Source organism: Rhamphochromis longiceps, linkage group LG8 (genome assembly GCF_057381845.1).
Source record: "Rhamphochromis longiceps isolate RC_006_pf linkage group LG8, R_longiceps_female_GT1.1, whole genome shotgun sequence".
Taxonomy (NCBI): domain Eukaryota; kingdom Metazoa; phylum Chordata; class Actinopteri; order Cichliformes; family Cichlidae; genus Rhamphochromis; species Rhamphochromis longiceps.
The window spans coordinates 25,016,995-25,034,396 of NC_140564.1; the positions used below are offsets into that span (position 1 = coordinate 25,016,995).

The window sequence follows — 17,402 nt, forward strand, 5'->3', positions numbered from 1 at the left end:
TGTATACCCGAATCTCTTGCTGATGACACCCTTCTGCCTACAGAAAAGAACAATTTGTTAATTATAGACGATGTAATGAACGACGCAGCTGACAATTTAGAAGTACAAAATGTGTTTACAAAGTATGTGCATCATAGAGGAATTTGAGTTGTATATATCTAGTTCAGAATTTGTTTATTCAAGGAAAATCCAGTAGAACCATTTCCTTGAACACTAATTACCTAATATTGTTTAAAAATCCGAGAGATAAATATCAGGTTATGCTTTTAGGTAGGCAAATGTTTCCGGGTAATACTAAATATTTTATAGAAGCGTTTAATGATGCCACATCCACAACATACGGGTATCTTTTAATAGACTATAAAGCTAAGACCCCGGACTATTTAAGACTCAGAACAAATTTACTATCAGACTGTCCGGTTGTTTACATTCCAAAACAAAAATCAGCAAAGAGGTGAAAGGATGTCATCACGCATGCGGAGGAATCTGTCTCTGTTGGAGATGATATACAGGGCTCCTCCTACTCTACGCAGAGTTATTATTAGTAATTCAAATTTAGATTTTATCAATGCATTGTGTGAGATAGCCTTTAATATATTGCATGGTAACATTCCACTGACCAATCAGCAGTACAAACAGCTAAAAAAGAAAAAAACAATAATCAGACTGATTGCAGACAAAAAAATAAAAACTTTGAAAAAGAGAAAGACAATCAACCAATCTGGTCACAAAGACACAATCACAGACAATGGATACTTGGACACCCCACATTAAACCAGCCATGCTCTGCATGATTGGAAACTACTGGGCTGGGTTACATCTGGTTTAATGTGGGGTGTCCAAGTATCCATTGTCTGTGATTGTGTCTTTGTGACCAGATTGGTTGATTGTCTTTCTCTTTTTCAAAGTTTTTATTTTTTGTCTGCAATCAGTCTGATTATTGTTTTTTTCTTTTTTAGCTGTTTGTACTGCTGATTGGTCAGTGGAATGTTACCATGCAATATATTAAAGGCTATCTCACACAATGCATTGATAAAATCTAAATTTGAATTACTAATAATAACTCTGCGTAGAGTAGGAGGAGCCCTGTATATCATCTCCAACAGAGACAGATTCCTCCGCATGCGTGATGACATCCTTTCACCTCTTTGCTGATTTTTGTTTTGGAATGTAAACAACCGGACAGTCTGATAGTAAATTTGTTCTGAGTCTTAAATAGTCCGGGGTCTTAGCTTTATAGTCTATTAAAAGATACCCGTATGTTGTGGATGTGGCATCATTAAACGCTTCTATAAAATATTTAGTATTACCCGGAAACATTTGCCTACCTAAAAGCATAACCTGATATTTATCTCTCGGATTTTTAAACAATATTAGGTAATTAGTGTTCAAGGAAATGGTTCTACTGGATTTTCCTTGAATAAACAAATTCTGAACTAGATATATACAACTCAAATTCCTCTATGATGCACATACTTTGTAAACACATTTTGTACTTCTAAATTGTCAGCTGCGTCGTTCATTACATCGTCTATAATTAACAAATTGTTCTTTTCTGTAGGCAGAAGGGTGTCATCAGCAAGAGATTCGGGTATACAGTTAACAAAGTTTACGTTTCTTATCTTAAGAAGCTGGTCATATAGTGGCTGCCATCCTTATCCCATAGTGATTCGGGTAATTTGTCAGGGCCTTGGAAGGGTGGCCATATCAGGATACATGTTTTAAAAAATGCACTAAATGTAGGATACATGTTTGAAAAATTATACATGCTTTTAAAAATGTGGTAAATGCAGGTTACATGTTTTAAGAAAGAAAAAATCTGGATGCATGTTTGAAAAAATAAGCAGGGTAGCTGTTTGAAAGATACGGTACAATAAGTTTTTTGTTTTTTTGGAAAGAATCAGTCTTTCAGAGAAAACATTAGCAGCCTCCTTTGTAACACTCTGTGACCAACCGTAGCTGCCCGATTTTCACCACGTCCAACCCCACCAGATTGTGGTATGCCTCGGCGATGGCGTCAAAGACTTTCCTTACCGATTTCAGTTCGTGCAAGAGAGTTTCCGCCACCATGCGGACTTTGACGTCGTCCATTTTGATGTTGCGGGCAATCAGCAGATGTTGAATGGAAGGAATGAAGCGAGGGGTGAGGAGTCTTTTTCTGATGCTGTAATAATTTTCAGCGTAAAAGTCATCCACCAACACTTGCAGACACTCATGCTGTCTCTGGCTGGGGTGGTCAAACTTGCAGCCGTTGCATTTGTCAGTGAGGTACTTGTTGATTACTAGGTTGACTAGGTGATACACAGCTGTTTTCACGGTATCGATAAATAAAGAAGATGCCCGACCGTCAAGCTCGACGGCTTGCTGCTGCTGCTTCTCCAAGGGGCTATAGTAACCGGGCGTGTCAGGTACTAATGAGCCCTCGTCCGAGGAACTGTCCTCCTCCTCAGTGTGACGCAGGGGTGCAGAGTCCATCCTTCTCGCCGTTTTGAGATTTAAAAAAAAAAAAAGGTTTTGGAGGAATGAGACGGCGGTCTTGTTTTAAAATAACAGAAGGTGGGGCGTGATCCTGAAGTGGGATGATCTTAAAGGGCGGGTAGGATATGTAGCGTTTGAAATGCAAAACGTCTCCTTATCAGCTGGAAATATTAAAGCCAGAACTTGCAACATGATACTTTTTACTTCATGTACGGGGTTTCAAAAATAAATTTTATTTCAAGTAAACAAACTAATACATTTGATTCAGGTAAAACAGATCATCACATTTATTCTTGTAAAGGGTTTTCTAAAAAGTTTTATTTCATGTAAAGCGTTTCCAAGGCTGTTGGCCGCGTTGCCCTGTATTGAACTTATTTACAGTTTGTCAGTAAAGGGTGACATGCACTTCTGGCCCCTGTGTTGAATGAGCCCATGTTGGGTTTGTGAATTTGACACCTTAAGGTTTTGAAGTTGGGGATACATGCTCCTGGTGAGCACAAGATGTCTGATATCAGCTTGACATCACAGTTATAAATGGAATTCAAAATGTTTTTGGAAGTATGACTAACGTATAATCTGACTTCTAAGGTACGCACGCCAAGGCCTAGAAGACAAGGGGACAGTTTACTTTGTGCTATAAAAACACAAACCTTAATCTTTGATCTTCCAATTTTATCTTTCTGTTCTGGTTTTAGAGTCTCTGTTTATTGAGTCGTACTTTGGGAATCACCCTGTTGTGAGACAAGGGTACGCTGGGAGAGAATATGGCATTATACAAGCAGAGTGTTTTGGCTGTTTCTGTAGATCTAAGAAATACACCTGTTATTGGTTATGAAAAAGAGTTAGCTGTGGTGCAGGTTTAATTTATAATTGTTGCATGAACTGTTAAAGAATTAAAGACAGCTTTACACCGATAGTGCAGGCATTTTTTTTTTTTTTTTTTACTTAAGTAAAAGTATAGCTGGTGTCAGAAATACTCAAGTAAAAGTTTGATAATGTATGGGCTCGGAAATGTGCTCAAAGTAAGAAAGTCAAAGTAGTAACCTAGCTGAATATTGCCCTGTAATAAAATAATGTTAGTAGGTGAGAGTACAAACTTAGTCTGGTGGTGAACAGGCACAAGAGGGTCAGAGGCACATTTGGCAGCCAGAGCCAGGGTTAGAGTTCAGAGACCCTGAGCCTGGTGGTTGGGCTAGCAACATGGTCTGGTGAAAGAGTCTAACATCCATGCATTACATGGTGTTGCGGCTGATAAAAAAACAAAACAAACAAACAAACAAAAAGCCTATAAACTGACCCCTTGTTTAGAGGTGATTGTCAGTTTGCTGGTTTTTTTTAGAGACGCTGAGAGTGAGAGAGATCATGTTCTACATTACTTTAAAAGTGATTTTCAGAGCTGTTGATGTATGAAACACTGTCCATAGAAACATGGATCAACTCTGTTTATGGCATTGAGTGTTAAATTGTGACAGTTTCAATAAAGTCTGCAAAATTCTTGCATTTATACTGGGGAGCTAGGAAAAGTTAGACCTTGGTTGTACTATTAAAAATCAGTTTCATAAAAAACCAATTAAACCGATATGAAGAAGAATGTGTTTGTAAAACTAGCGGTAAAGTATGGGAACTATAAGACAGACTGTTTCTGCTATCAAAACAGTTTGTGTTGTTAATCCTGAATGATTCTTGGTCACAACATTTTACTCCACACACATTTGGAAAATCGCATAGTTTTGACAATAAATATCCCAGTAAAGACACTTCATTTCTTAAGAAATATGCAGAGGGAGTGATCTTTATCAAAAGTAGAAGTTATATCTTTAGCTAAACCGTTGTACACAAGAGCTTTAAAAATCTATAGTGTGTGAGGTTGTGTAAGTAAGGGTTGGCTTGCCCTTCTCGCCCACATGTGACAAACCATCTGTTGGATCATGGATTTGATGCCTCAGCATTGTGAAAGTGGGGAAACATACTCCTGGTTGAGCATACGATTTCTGCTTACAACTTAGAATCTCAGTTCTAAATGAAATTAAAAATGTTTTTGTAAGTATGGCTAATGTATACTTTGACTTCTAAGGCATTCACACACGCACGCACGCACGCACGCACACAAACAACATAAATACAGAGAAGAAGAGGGTGTAGTTTATTACGCATCATAAAAGATATCACTAATCTTTCAACTGTATCTTTCTGTTCTGAGTTTAGAGTCCTTGTTTGTTTACTGAGTCGTACTTTGGGAGTCATACTGTTGTGATACTGGGAGAAAGGGGTAAGGTGTGAGAGGCAAAACCATCACACACAAAACTTCAAAAATCTAAAGAGTGTGTGGGACTGCTAGCTGTGTCGTTCAGCAATAAACTTATCTACAGTGTGTTAGTAAAGAGTGACTTGTACTTCTGTCCCATTAAACAATGGTTTAAGAAATTTCACTGCAAACTATAAAAGGAATCTGGGTTTAAATAGAACATAGCAGATGTTGTCTAATGTACTACACACTTTGTTTATGAATTTGGTAAACTGTTGCCTTTGTACCTGTGCTTCTTGGTGGTATTGATTGAGTCTAGCTTCAATCAAACATAATTTATCAGCTATTGAAGCTATATGACTCTGTTCAGCAGGCTGAGCGTCTGGAAGCTTCATGTAAGCATCATACGCCGGTGATATTTGAGAGTCTGTTATGCCGCCTTCTTCGAAATCTATGTGTGAATCAATGCTATTTCTGTCACATTCTGGGGTGGTGGGTATATGAACTAGATCAAAATCTGATATACTGTACTCAAAAACATCAGAGAAATCGCGAGGTAGCCACTCACTCGGGGGTGTTGCAGGTTCGCTGATGAAGATCTGTTCTGACTCTCCACTGTTGCACAAAGCTCCAGGTTTTTGTTGTTCTGGGAGGTCGATACTGCTTAAACATTCCAAAAACGTCTGGAATCGTACGGTGTCCTGATCATTATGAGGAGGGGTGCTGTTCTGCAGTCTGTGAAGATAGATAGACATGTGTTAAAACATTTTATACATGTACCCATTTCAAACTGAATAAGCGTGTCTCCCTCTCTATCTCTTTTTATCTAATTTATATATGCCTATGCTTACCTTGTAGTGTGCGTTATTCGGGATGGTCCTGCTTCTCCACACACCCGGTTCTCTGGCGTGGCTCTGTAGGTGTAAAACGGTCAGTTTAGAACATTTGTAATTGTTTAAACCTCTTTTTAATTTTTTTTTTCTTTTGAAAAAATAATACACAACTATACATCCCGTTGTATACACACCTGATGTAAGGTTGGGCTCTGTGGTCGCGGTGTCTGAATGTTTTCCTGCTCAGTTTGTTAACCCTGGAACAAACAAAAACGTTATTACATAATTTAAAACAATCGCTAGTTTAAAACATACATACGTTTTAAAATCCAGTAATGCTGTACACACCTTGTGCCTGTTAGAGGACTAGTTCCAGCTGTAAAAGCGCCCGTTTCTAAAGAAAAGGGCCCTGGGCCGTTCTCCCGAACTCCTAAAAATTAAGCTTTTGTTTTAGGGAAAAAAAATAGTTTGAATATCCTATAATATGTTAACATAACACTTTTTAAAAATCCAATAATAGGTTTTGTTTTACTTACCGTTTACGATGGCCATGTTATAAAGAACGATGTTAGTGTTGATGATCGCAAAGAAAATGGTGTGCTCTGCAGCGAATCTTGAGGCGTAAATGGCTCAGGGTTTCGGGCTCTGAGCGTGTTTTTTTTATATAGGGTGGGTGTTTCCAAAAAGAAAAGGTATGTCTCCAATCAATTTAAATGAGACCCTTCAGGGCTTTTGTCTTCTCAAGGAATTACAAAGGAGCCGATACTTCAGACAATAGGCGGGGTCGCCACCCGACTGGTACACCTGCCCCATTTACCTTGTCGAGGAATTACAAAAAGAGCCAATACCGGCCACTTTAAACAATAGGCTGGGCCCTTGTTCGCATGGTACTCTCAACTAGTGATACCCACGGTGGGCTTTTACAATCCTGAACAAATTCAAACAATTAGCCAGCTGTTGAAAAGTTGGAGCGGGTCTGGGCGACTGGTTTTAGAAGTATCACTGTAGCGTTTATTTTCTAAAGGGCTGAATGTTATTTGTGACTATCTGTTGTGTTAAAAACTACTCTGAAACCATGAAACCCCTTACAGAAGAAATGGCCCGTTTGATCCGTTTTTAAATAAATAAAATGCTTGCATCGGTGCAAGGTGTGACACCGGAATCACAAAATGAGTGTATTTAAAGACGATTAGTTTGAAAAGAGCGATACTGGTTGCTTATAGCATTTATTTTCTAAAGGACTGAATGCTATTTGTGACATTTACTGTGTTAAAAACTAGCTGGCTGGCTTTGTCAACAAAATGAGTGTATTTAAAGACGATTAGTTTGAAAAGAGCTATACTGGCTGCTTTGGGTGAAAAGACGACATTGTGTGCAGCGTTTTAGAAGTATCACTGTAGCGTTTGCTGAATGTTATTTGCGACTATCTGTTGTGTTAAAAACTACTCTGAAACCATGAAACCCCTTACAGAAGAAATGGCCCGTTTGATCCGTTTTTAATTAAATAAAATGCTTGCATCGGTGCAAGGTGTGACACCGGAATCACAAAATGAGTGTATTTAAAAGACGATTAGTTTGAAAAGAGCGATACTGGCTGCTTATAGCATTTATTTTCTAAAGGACTGAATGCTATTTGTAACATTTACTGTGTTAAAAACTAGCTGGCTGGCTTTGTCTCACTCTTAGTTCAACATTCCGAAATCCCGATTTTTAAATAAAATGATCGCATCAACCCTGGAAAGAAACCCCAGTAGATGTGTAAAAACTAGTTAAATTAAAACTAGGGGTTTGATTAAATGAAACGCTTGTGAACATGCTGACATCACCCATTCAGAAGAAATTCCCATTTGTGCCATTTATAAAATAAAATGCATGCCTCACTGCAAGCTGAGACATTGTCAGATTTAGAAAATTAGTGTGATTAAAACACTATTACCAACACTTTTGACTAGAGCACACCCTCTTTGTTAAGGCGCACTGTGAACCAAAACAGCTTCCACTCCGCCAAGAATGAAACAAGAAACAAAGAATTGCTTTTAAGAACACATGCATAACTGAATGTTGCGATACACCTAAGTGATAAAAATAGTTTAATTAAAAACCCTATGGTTTGATTAAATTAAAACCCCGTTAAAAACACAAACTCATATAACCCCTCTGATCCCCTGTGGTATTTCCACACCTGAACGCGCATGCGCACACACACGAAACTGGTCAAATCGGTTTGGTTGGCCGCCATCTTGGACTAGTGCCATCGTATTACTGAACGCGCATGCGCACACGCACGAAACCGGTCAAACCGGTTGTCAAACCGGTTTGGTTGGCCGCCATCTTGGACAGGTGCCATCGTATTACTACTGTTGCTGAACTATCCAGTGTTTTCATTCATTTTAAGAATGTACCAGAGTGTTGATTTAGCCACTCTTAAAGATTTCCTATCTCTCTGATGGGTCTTTTTTTGTCTTTTCAGCCAAAATATGGGCGTCAATGCTTTCAGCAACATGTTATCAATATTTAAAATGACAACTAAAAGCTGCACAATATGATTTCAACACATCGAATCAACTATATCACTATATCTGCTTTTGTTTCTTATAAGTCTGATATCATATGTTTCATTATTGAAAGTATTTGTAAGAGTAAGCATTGTGTTATGTTGTATGAGAAGAATGCAAAAGAAGACACTTTAACAAGTAATTCATATTATGACACAAGTTTTGTAATACTTGTGGAATTATAATATATAACAGATAAACATGGTCTTTTGATTTGATTGTATAATTCCTACAGGCTTTTTTTTTTTTTGGTTACCTTTTCATGTAGAGGAACACATCCACCAACACAGACACAAGAATGTTAACGAAAGTTTCAATAATCTCAGTACAAGTTTCACTCTAGTAATTTTCCTTCTTTCTCAGATACATGGATGTATTCACAGCTAACTTTGCCATCCTCTCCAGAGCACTCATTTACTCACCCAGGCTCTTTTCCTTGTTTGTCGAGTCACTCACTTAAAAAGCTCCCTTACAGACCCACTGTTATTCTCTTCTTTGTTTCTTTAAGAAATGCCTTCTTAGAATCATTGAACAACGGCCTGTTTGGCCCAGTCAATTGATACTGAACTCCTCCTGTGTTCAAGGAACTCTCTGTACCAGCTCTGTCTCCGCTTTCATCAGCTTCCCCTCCTTTCTTTGTGCCTCTGCTTCATTAATAAAGTAAAGTAGTTCCATGGTTTGACCTCACTGAGCATGCAAAGCAGGTCTAGGGTGTGGATGTTTTTAAAACACATCTGCACTAGGTTCTCTTAGGAGTCTGTAGCCACCTCTTTTTGCCCTTGACACACTTGCATTGAAGGGGGGAAAAAAGCTGCTCCTGTTTAATCTCGCGAGTAGTTTAAGTAGTCGTATTTTATCTAAAATTAGTGACGCTGGTTGAATTCTTAATCCCCGTTTTTGTTTTAATTCTCCCAGTGCACTATATTTGTTCTAATATGTCTCCTTTTTGTTTTTCTTGTGTTGTAGAGAGCCCATCATGGGTTGCTCCTTTGTTTTTGTCCTCATCCCCCTTTGTGGCTTCTTTAGTGGGCAGTGGTGCAAAAGGTTGGTCAGTTGAGATGACGACTAAGCAGGTTTTGAAAGGAAACATGAGTAGAATGGAGGCCTGGATGAAACTGATCTCCCCAAGCGCTAATGAAGCTTAGTAAGGAAGCAAGGACATCAGAGAATAACTTCTGGCAGCTCGGTGCAGTAATGATCTGTAGTGTATCCAAATGTTCAAAAACATACTGTAGTGGTATTAACAAGTGATACAGTTGGTTAACCACAAAGGGTCAAGTATTGTGTCATCAGTTGCACGGATTATGGAACTGCTGTTTTCTCTTTCTTCTCCCTTCTCACGTTCAGGTGCTGATGATTGGAGACGATCTTTTAAATGATGTAGGTGGGGCCCAACATTGTGGAATGAAAGGTGTACAGGTGCGGACTGGCAAGTACAGGTCAGTGTTATCCTAAATCTACAAATATGCTATGTGAACTGTGATTTGTCTATGTTGGGTAACCGTTTTATCTAACGGTTACAGTCAGTATGTTCTGTCCTGAATAATCCATATTCTTACTGTCTGTTTTACTTATCTGTTTAATTATATGGTTATTAAAGATAAAAATAATAGAAGTAAATATTGTCATCGGCCATGTTGCTGCTACTCTTCTTTTCATTTCATTTTATTTCATTTAATTTTTTGTTTCACAGATGGTACGTAAGCTGGTTATTAACAAATATCTACTCATTTAATCACATGGCAGCAAATCAGTGTATTTTAGGCATGAAGATATGATCAAGACGGCCTACTAAGGTTGAATTTGAGCATCAGAATGGGGAAGACAGGCAATTTAAGTCACTTTGATCGTGCTGTGGATGTTGTTGTGAGACAGGCTGGTCAGAAACTGCTGATCCAATGGGATTTTCCCACGCAACCAAGTGTGCAGTTTACAGGCCCTAAAAAGAGTAAATATCCAGTGAGCGGCAGGGTAAAAAGTACCTTGTTGAAACCAGAGGTCAGTGGAGAGACTGCTGGAGCCGATAGGAAGACCGTAACCATTAATCCAATAACCACCAATTACAACGAAGGTATACAGAGGAGCATCTCTGAACGCACAACACGTCAAACCTTGATTGACCACACTGGCTGCCTCTCTTGTAAGCTAAGAAAATGAACCTAAGGCCACAATTCACACACAAAAATCTCTGAGCAATGTTTCCAGCACCTTGTTGTATCTATGCCACAACGAATCAAGGCAGTTCTCAAAGCAACATGGGGTTCAACTAGTACTAGCAAAGTGTACCTATTAGGGTTTCTGTGAGTGCATTTGAAAAAAATGTCCTTGCAAGAAGCTGCTTAGTTTGTCCACAAGGGGGCAGCATTACACCAGATTTGGGGCGCAATGTTTCCTTTGTAATGAACAGGCTTCCTGTGAGTCAGCCACCATATTCTTAAATCCTCAGATTTGTTTATTTGATTGAGAATCTGCCAGAAAAAGCTTTATTCTCTCCACATGTAGATGCTCGTTGCCCGCAAGGTCGTAGTCACCAAAGGGTTTATAGTCCCAAATCTGGGGAGTACTGGGACGCCTTCCTTATGGTGTAATTACGGAAATTTATGGTTGATTATTTTAGAACCATGTGGTACTTACAGTTTAAAGAAAAGAGAAGAGTTTCTGGGTGTAAGAGAGGATGCTGGTATAGAACTACATTATGCCATATGTACTGTTTACTATAATTTTAGTATGTCTGCAGTTCTGGTAAGTAATATAAATGCTTTACCCTTTATATGCATGTTTAAGGATATGTGAGAAAAGTGATGACGTTTTTTTTTTTTTTTTATTTCTACCTTACTCTTGCAGCTTATGCAGGTTTTCCCCAAAGTAAAATAATTGCTACAAACAAAATTGTGGGCTTTTAATGTTTACCTTTGTCTTAACGTGAGTAACCCTTATGTAAAGATGGATAGCTAGCAACTGTAGCTGTCAGATGCATGCAACAGAATATGAATATGGAAATATTTAAATTGCCTGCAAACCACGCATCAATCTGACGAGTGCTCTTCTTTATTACCTGCCCTGCCAACGTAGACTGGCATGCAGGTTGCAGTCATGTGACCAGAGAACGCTGAGTAATCTGCTTGAGCATCACTCAGCATTAATCCTTAGCTAAGAGCATGGTCACTCATTATAAAAGCTGCCCTCTGTCTGGGCAGTCATTCGTTCAGAGAGAGAAAGACAGACCTGCACATCTCTGCATGTTTAGCTTAGAAGCCAAGTGGGCTGAACTTTTTCTACTGTAGAGTCTCAGTGGAGTAAGCACATGAATTCATCTGGTTTGTGTGACTTCATAGTCTACTCCCAGCAGCTCGGTTGAGCTCCAGTGTGCTGACACTCTGAACAGTGTCAATTCTACTAAACAGGGTAAAAGGGATTAAATTATATCACTGCCTAACTATGTTTTGTGGAGAAAGCATCTGGTTATAGATTAGCAGAGGAACATGTGTGAAACTAGTGTTGGGTTCCATGACATGCTGTTTATCAGCTGTGGATTTATTGCTATTAGTATTATCAAAGGGGTTTATCTGGGGAGAGCTGAGCAGAGCAATATAATGACTCAAAGGAAACCAAAACTGTTAGATGATTTCTTAATCATTCATAATGTGTTTCGAATGTATTGCTGCAATAGCAGCTCTGAACAGCACATCATGTGGGTGTGAAACAGTAATAACAGAAGAGCCTCACAGTATTTGTGTATTCTTTTGCCCACAACTAGGAACAGAGTATAAAGGCTGTTCATTTATGACACCTAAAGCGAACTGTCTTTGTTTATTAAACATGGGAAACTTAATAATAACCCAGAACTCGGAGTGCCCAGACTTGCTGACTTTACACGTTCTCTGAGAGGAAGAGGAGTAACTTTGACATTAACAGTGTTTCAGTGGGAATTTGAGTAGTGGGGGGAGACTTGAGATTTAACATTGTTTAGCTAAACGGGCCCGGTGAACCCAGGCTCGCTTTGAGCGGCTATAAACCCTCAGTCATAACTGTGAAAACACAGCTGTTTCCAAGTCAACCAGATGCTGCGCAGGCCTCCAGTTCCCATCACACTCGGAGAAATTACGGATTCAAATACCCCAGACTCGGTGACAAGACAGGAAGGGAAAAAGATACAAATCAAATCGTATCAGCTTGTGTGAAAATGCTTTTCACTTGACATACTCATAGCTCTGGACAACTTTAAGCTTTTTTTTTTCTTTTCTTTTTTTTTTTGAGTGTCTACTTTTAAAAAATCCTCTCTAAAGTTTTTTACATCCTTTGAAGTTGGTTCACAAGCCGGTTTTGTTTTGTTTTTGTTGGCTGCTTCAGGGATGAAGAGCCAAAATTGTGCCTCGCTCATTCTGAAGCTATATGTGTGTCTTTGACCTTTAATGTGTTAAAAGCTAAAGTCTGTAGTTTTTTAAAGTATCAAATAGAACTTAATGGATACATGTTATAGTAAACCTATACGATAAGAGGGTTTTATGTGCACTTAAGTGCTCACTTTAGTGTTAAATAAGATGTATTTTCTTATATATGTGGCTCATTTTGATTAAATTCAAAAGTGGAGCTAGCAACGTGACTTTGCTGGACTAGTTGGTGAGCTATAGGCACAACATAAGGGCATTTGTAATTGGCAGTTCTGCTAGCAGTCAAATTTCCCTTGTTCTTGTATATAACGAGTGAAAGTTAATGCACCTCAAGGGAGCCAGAGAACCCTTTGCTCTTTAATGTAGACCAGGTTTGCAAAGAGGGGCCTACCACTGAAAAGTGGGTGGAAATTACACTGAGAGTATAGAGATCGGACTGCTGATGTTAATCAGCTGCATGGGAACAATCCACAGACACTGAGCTCTGCTCCAAACCCCACTCAGGCTTTCACTTCTCAAGTTACATGCTTAATGGCAGTCAGAACATTATAGCTGTATATGAAATTTCAGTGGTTACTGAATACCATCCATATTACACTTTATCCATAACTGCTGTTTATGCTATTGAAAATCAGTAATCAGTAGTTGGTTAGGTTTCAGGTGTAATTTTAAAAACACAAATTAAATTATTGTTCTGATGAAGCTCTGCTGTGTGTAGGAAAAAGCTCTTGGACTGATGTTGGCCTGAAATGCAGATTGTAACAATAATTGATTGGACAATTATGCATAATTGTACTTAAAAAAAACAAAACACATTTTCCCAGCGAAATGGGCCAATTATATGCAACATTTGGTATTAAAGCTAATGGATTTCATAGTCACATGGATTCAAGCTGTAAACCTGATATTGACTAATTATCACCTTTTTAACTTGTTAGGAAACACTTGCCAGCTAACATGAAGCAGCTTTAGCATTCATTTGGAGTAATGTTTATGGCCAGCTGATAATCGCAAGTCTATGCAAAAGCAACACTTCTTCAGAGAGCTGGTGTCTGGGTCCTTGGCTGCTAAGTGTTACGCTCATCACCAACTAGGCACTCAATTTGTTTGTCTGCCATTTGGTATTGGGAGGAAACATTTATCTGCCGCGGGAGTAAACAGGATTGACACAAGCAGCGAAGCTGAACTGAAACGGGGAATTTTCTTTACGCCTAGAAACCAAAACAGCGACCTGAAGTAAAGTGTCACAACTGCAGTGTTCCCTGCAGGTTTGTCCCAACCATTTTGCTTCTTTAATAATGGTTTGAATGACTATAAAGTGGCCATATCAAGCCTTTATTATCTGTATGCACTGTTACAATAGTGTTAAATTAAAGGTCTGCGTATGTAACTGAGAACAGCATAGGCTAATATCCTTGTTTATGAGGGACAGCCAATCAAAAGAAAAATAGCTTTAAGGAAGGTGAAAGGGTTTTATGGCGACAGGTGACGACCTAAGAGCTGCATAAAAAATAATAAGGATTACCTTTAATTATGAAACATGATGGAAGTGAGCATAAAGGGCCACTTTATTATAAAAGCAATATTAGCGAATGAGTGGTGGGTCAATGTGGGGTTTTTTTGGGGGGTTTTTTTTGGTAATTATTTTGTGGAAGTACAAAAAAAAACAAATAAGCTGTGAGCTTGGCGTTTATAATTAAAAAATGTTACTGAGCAGTAAGGTTATGAGTATGATGCCCTTGTTTTCCTCTTTCAAGCGTATGTTACCTTTTTCAATAGTGATCTACAGCAGCCTGTTCCTGTGACCGATCGTGTGTTCTTTGTTTCTGTTCTCTTATCTTCAAGGAACTGCATCAGCGCAGAACTGGGAAGCTTTGAAGCTTCATAAAAGCAGGTTCACATCATGCTGTTTCTGCATGCAGCAGTGGTAAACCAGTTTAATTGCTACTGCCGTTTCCCCATGTGCTGCGTGTGCATACACCCTCAGCGCTGGCGTGTGTGCTTGTGCCGGGGAGAAAGCTATGCAGCAAAGAGTGGGATACTGGCACAGCTTTGATAGGTGTTTTGAATGGGCGCCAGAGGAAGCCCATAGTGGATTCCAGTTGGAATCTGGCAAAGAGCACACAGCAAACATTTTCACACAGCAGCAACCATCGTCAGAGTGGTTTACACTGTGAAACTCTCTCTGCGGCTAACGCTTGGCTGCTAATGGGAATGTGTGGAAACAAGCAGGCTGAGCCAGATTGAAGCTCTCAAGATGGAACTAGTCCCTGATGATACAAACTATGAAATAGTTTGCTGAAACCGCACCCTGGTTCATGCCCTTTCTGTCTGTGGCCGTCAACGAGGGACACAACAGGAAAGAAGCATAGCGGGGTTGGGGGGTGGGTTGGGTTAGTGGCCATGTGCTTACCATACATGGATTACTGTCCCTACAGTAATTTTATGGCTTGCACCAAGCCAATGCTCTACTGTATTTACTAAAACAAACATGCTGACATATCTCCAAAAGTTGATTCTGTTCATCTGGACGTAGCGTTTTGTGGGAGAAATGTTTTGTCACTCATCCAAGTGACTTCTTCAGTCTCAGCTGACTGCAGGTTTCCCCAGCTTATAAACAGTACATTTGCATAACGACTGAAACCAGCCCACTGAAGGGACAATGGGCTGGGAGGTCAGTTCCTTAATCATAATTATGCAAATTCTCATGACCATTGATCAACAACCACTGACCAAAACCCACTGATCAATGGCCACTAATCAATGGCCATGAGTACCATTCACAGAGAGTTGGGGAATGGCTGCAATCACAGCATTGTAAGATGGCAAAAGATGACCCCTCGGCCCCCTCCTCGATTCACAGATGGTCTTTCCCTTTTCACGTAAATGGCCTCCTTGACTCCGCCCCCAAACCAGCGTTCCTCCCTGTCCAGGATGTGTACATCCTCATCATTGAAAGAGTGTTCACTGGCCTGTAGGTGTAAATAGACTGCAGAGTTCTGGCCTGATGAGGTAGCTCTTCTGTGTTGTGCCATCCGCTTCGCCAGAGGTTGTTTGGTTTCCCCGATGTATAAATCCTGGCAATCCTCACAGCGTACACTATGTTACTCTGTTTGTGTCGGAGGACCCGATCCTTGGAGTGGACCAATTTTTGGTGCAGCGTGTTTTGGGGTTTAAAAGCCACAGAGACCTGGTGTTTTGAAAAAATGCATCTCAACTGCTCCGATACTCCTGACACATATGGGATCACTATAGGTTTTCGCTTGGGCAGCGGTTGTCCTTCTCTCCTGGATCGGCTGGAGCTTTCTTTAGGTGCCTTTCCCACTTTGACAAAAGTCCAGCTGGGATAACCACATTTACTCAGGGCCTTCTTGATGTGCTGTTCTTCTGTCTCCCTGGCTGCTGTGTCAGTGGGGATGGTGTTCGCGCTGTGTTGTAGCGTCCTGATGACACCCAGTTTGTGTACACGTCAGCTTTTAGATATCCCCCATTACTGATGGCAATCTCACAGTCTAAGAAGGCTAACCTGCCACTTTTCATATCCTCCCTGGTGAATTTGATGTGTCGGTCCACCGAGTTAATGTGATCCGTGAAATGTAGTACATCCCGAGATTTGATTTTCACCCAGGTGTCATCCACATATCCGGCTTGGTGGTGTTCCAGGGTAGGAAAGCAAAGCCCTCTTTTCCACTTCTTCCGTGTACAAATTGGCCACAATGGGTGAAACTGGGGAGCCCATGGCACACCCATGTTTCTGCCTGTAGAACTGATCCTTGTATGTGAAGTAGGTGGAATGAAGACACAGTTCCAAAAGCAAACACACTTGGTCGATGCTGAGAGTGGTCCTGTTGCTGAGGTTGGTGTCATCCTGTAATCTCTTACGGACTACCTCCAACGCTTCCGTGACTGGGATGCAAGTGAAGAGAGATGTAACGTCGTACGAGACCATGGTTTCATCTGCCTCCATAATGACATCTCTCACCTTCTCAACAAAATCTAGGGTGTTCTGGATGTGGTGTTCAGAGCTGCCCACCAGCGGGTTGAGGATCGAAGCCAGAAACTTGGAGGTGTTATAGGTGACAGAGTTGATCATGCAGACAATCGGTCTTAAAGGTGCACCGTTTATGTATTTTCGGTAAACCATACAGACTTGGTGTAGACTCCCCTGGGTACAGCCTGTGGTATGAGGTCCGGTCAATAGCCTTGTCTTGTTCTAACTGCTTCAGACAGTCTATCACCCTCTTCCTGTAGCCACTTCCTGGGTCTCGTTTCAGGGGCTCATAAGTATTTTCATCACTGAGTAGTGACAAAATCTTCTCATGATAGAAAGTACTATCATGAGAAGACTGACCTCCCAGCCCATTGTCCCTTCAGTGGGCTGGTTTCAGTCATTATGCAAATGTACTTTTTATAAGATTTGGGGAAACCTGCAGTCAGCTGAGACTGAAGAAGTCACTTGGATGAGTGACGAAACGTTTCTCTCACAAAACGCTACGTCCAGATGAACAGAATCAACTTTTGGAGATTTACTTTCCTGGATGATTGAGAATGCATCAAGATGCTGACTTATGCATGTTTGCAAAAGAACATGCTAAAGAAAGAACGGTTCATTAGTTCAATGCTGCATTCATGGCCCTTGTTGGCACAGTGTAAAGAACAGGAAAACCCCATGTTGTTCCAGCGTTTGAGATTCCACCGATCATTCCAGAAATATCTCCACTCCTGCCTTTGTGGGCACACAAAGTACAATCATGTCCATAAATATTTAGACAGAAGCACAGCTTTTCTACAGTTTTTGCAAGCGTAGTAGAAAGAGTCAAAGACAATGAATTAAAATGGTTCACAAAACATTTAGAATTACATTTTTCCTCGTTTTTTTTTGTGGCTTTTTAATAAAAAA

The 17,402-nt window shown here is 40.1% G+C and overlaps 2 protein-coding genes across 4 annotated transcripts in view; one reads left to right on the plus strand and one right to left on the minus strand.

The window, feature by feature from the left end:
* lhpp (phospholysine phosphohistidine inorganic pyrophosphate phosphatase) overlaps positions 1-17,402 on the plus strand; it is a 39,594-nt gene that overhangs the window by 9,248 nt on the left and 12,944 nt on the right. For both annotated transcript variants that reach the window (XM_085416680.1, XM_085416679.1), the window contains one exon: positions 9,459-9,550. In XM_085416680.1, coding sequence (XP_085272806.1) covers positions 9,459-9,550 — 92 coding nt within the window. The remainder of the gene's footprint in view (positions 1-9,458; positions 9,551-17,402) is intronic.
* LOC146663773 (uncharacterized) lies at positions 4,237-7,894 on the minus strand. Of its 2 annotated transcripts, none has more exons than XM_085416681.1 (5): positions 6,093-7,894; positions 5,905-5,986; positions 5,751-5,813; positions 5,575-5,637; positions 4,237-5,458 (listed from the first exon to the last, which is right to left on the minus strand). In XM_085416681.1, exons 1-5 carry the CDS (start codon positions 6,106-6,108, stop codon positions 4,915-4,917), a joined length of 768 nt encoding a protein of 255 aa, XP_085272807.1. In that variant the 5' UTR covers positions 6,109-7,894; the 3' UTR covers positions 4,237-4,914. The 2 variants fall into 2 exon arrangements, 1 of the variants encoding a protein (XP_085272807.1); XR_014913065.1 differs by having other exon boundaries at positions 4,247-5,458; positions 5,905-5,998; positions 6,093-6,689.

Coding starts and splice junctions, on each gene's coding strand:
- LOC146663773 (XM_085416681.1), bottom strand. Junction 5,814..5,904: donor AGTCCTCTAACAGGCACAAG/GTGTGTACAGCA, acceptor TGTTTGTTCCAG/GGTTAACAAACTGAGCAGGA. Junction 5,459..5,574: donor CGAATAACGCACACTACAAG/GTAAGCATAGGC, acceptor CTATCTTCACAG/ACTGCAGAACAGCACCCCTC.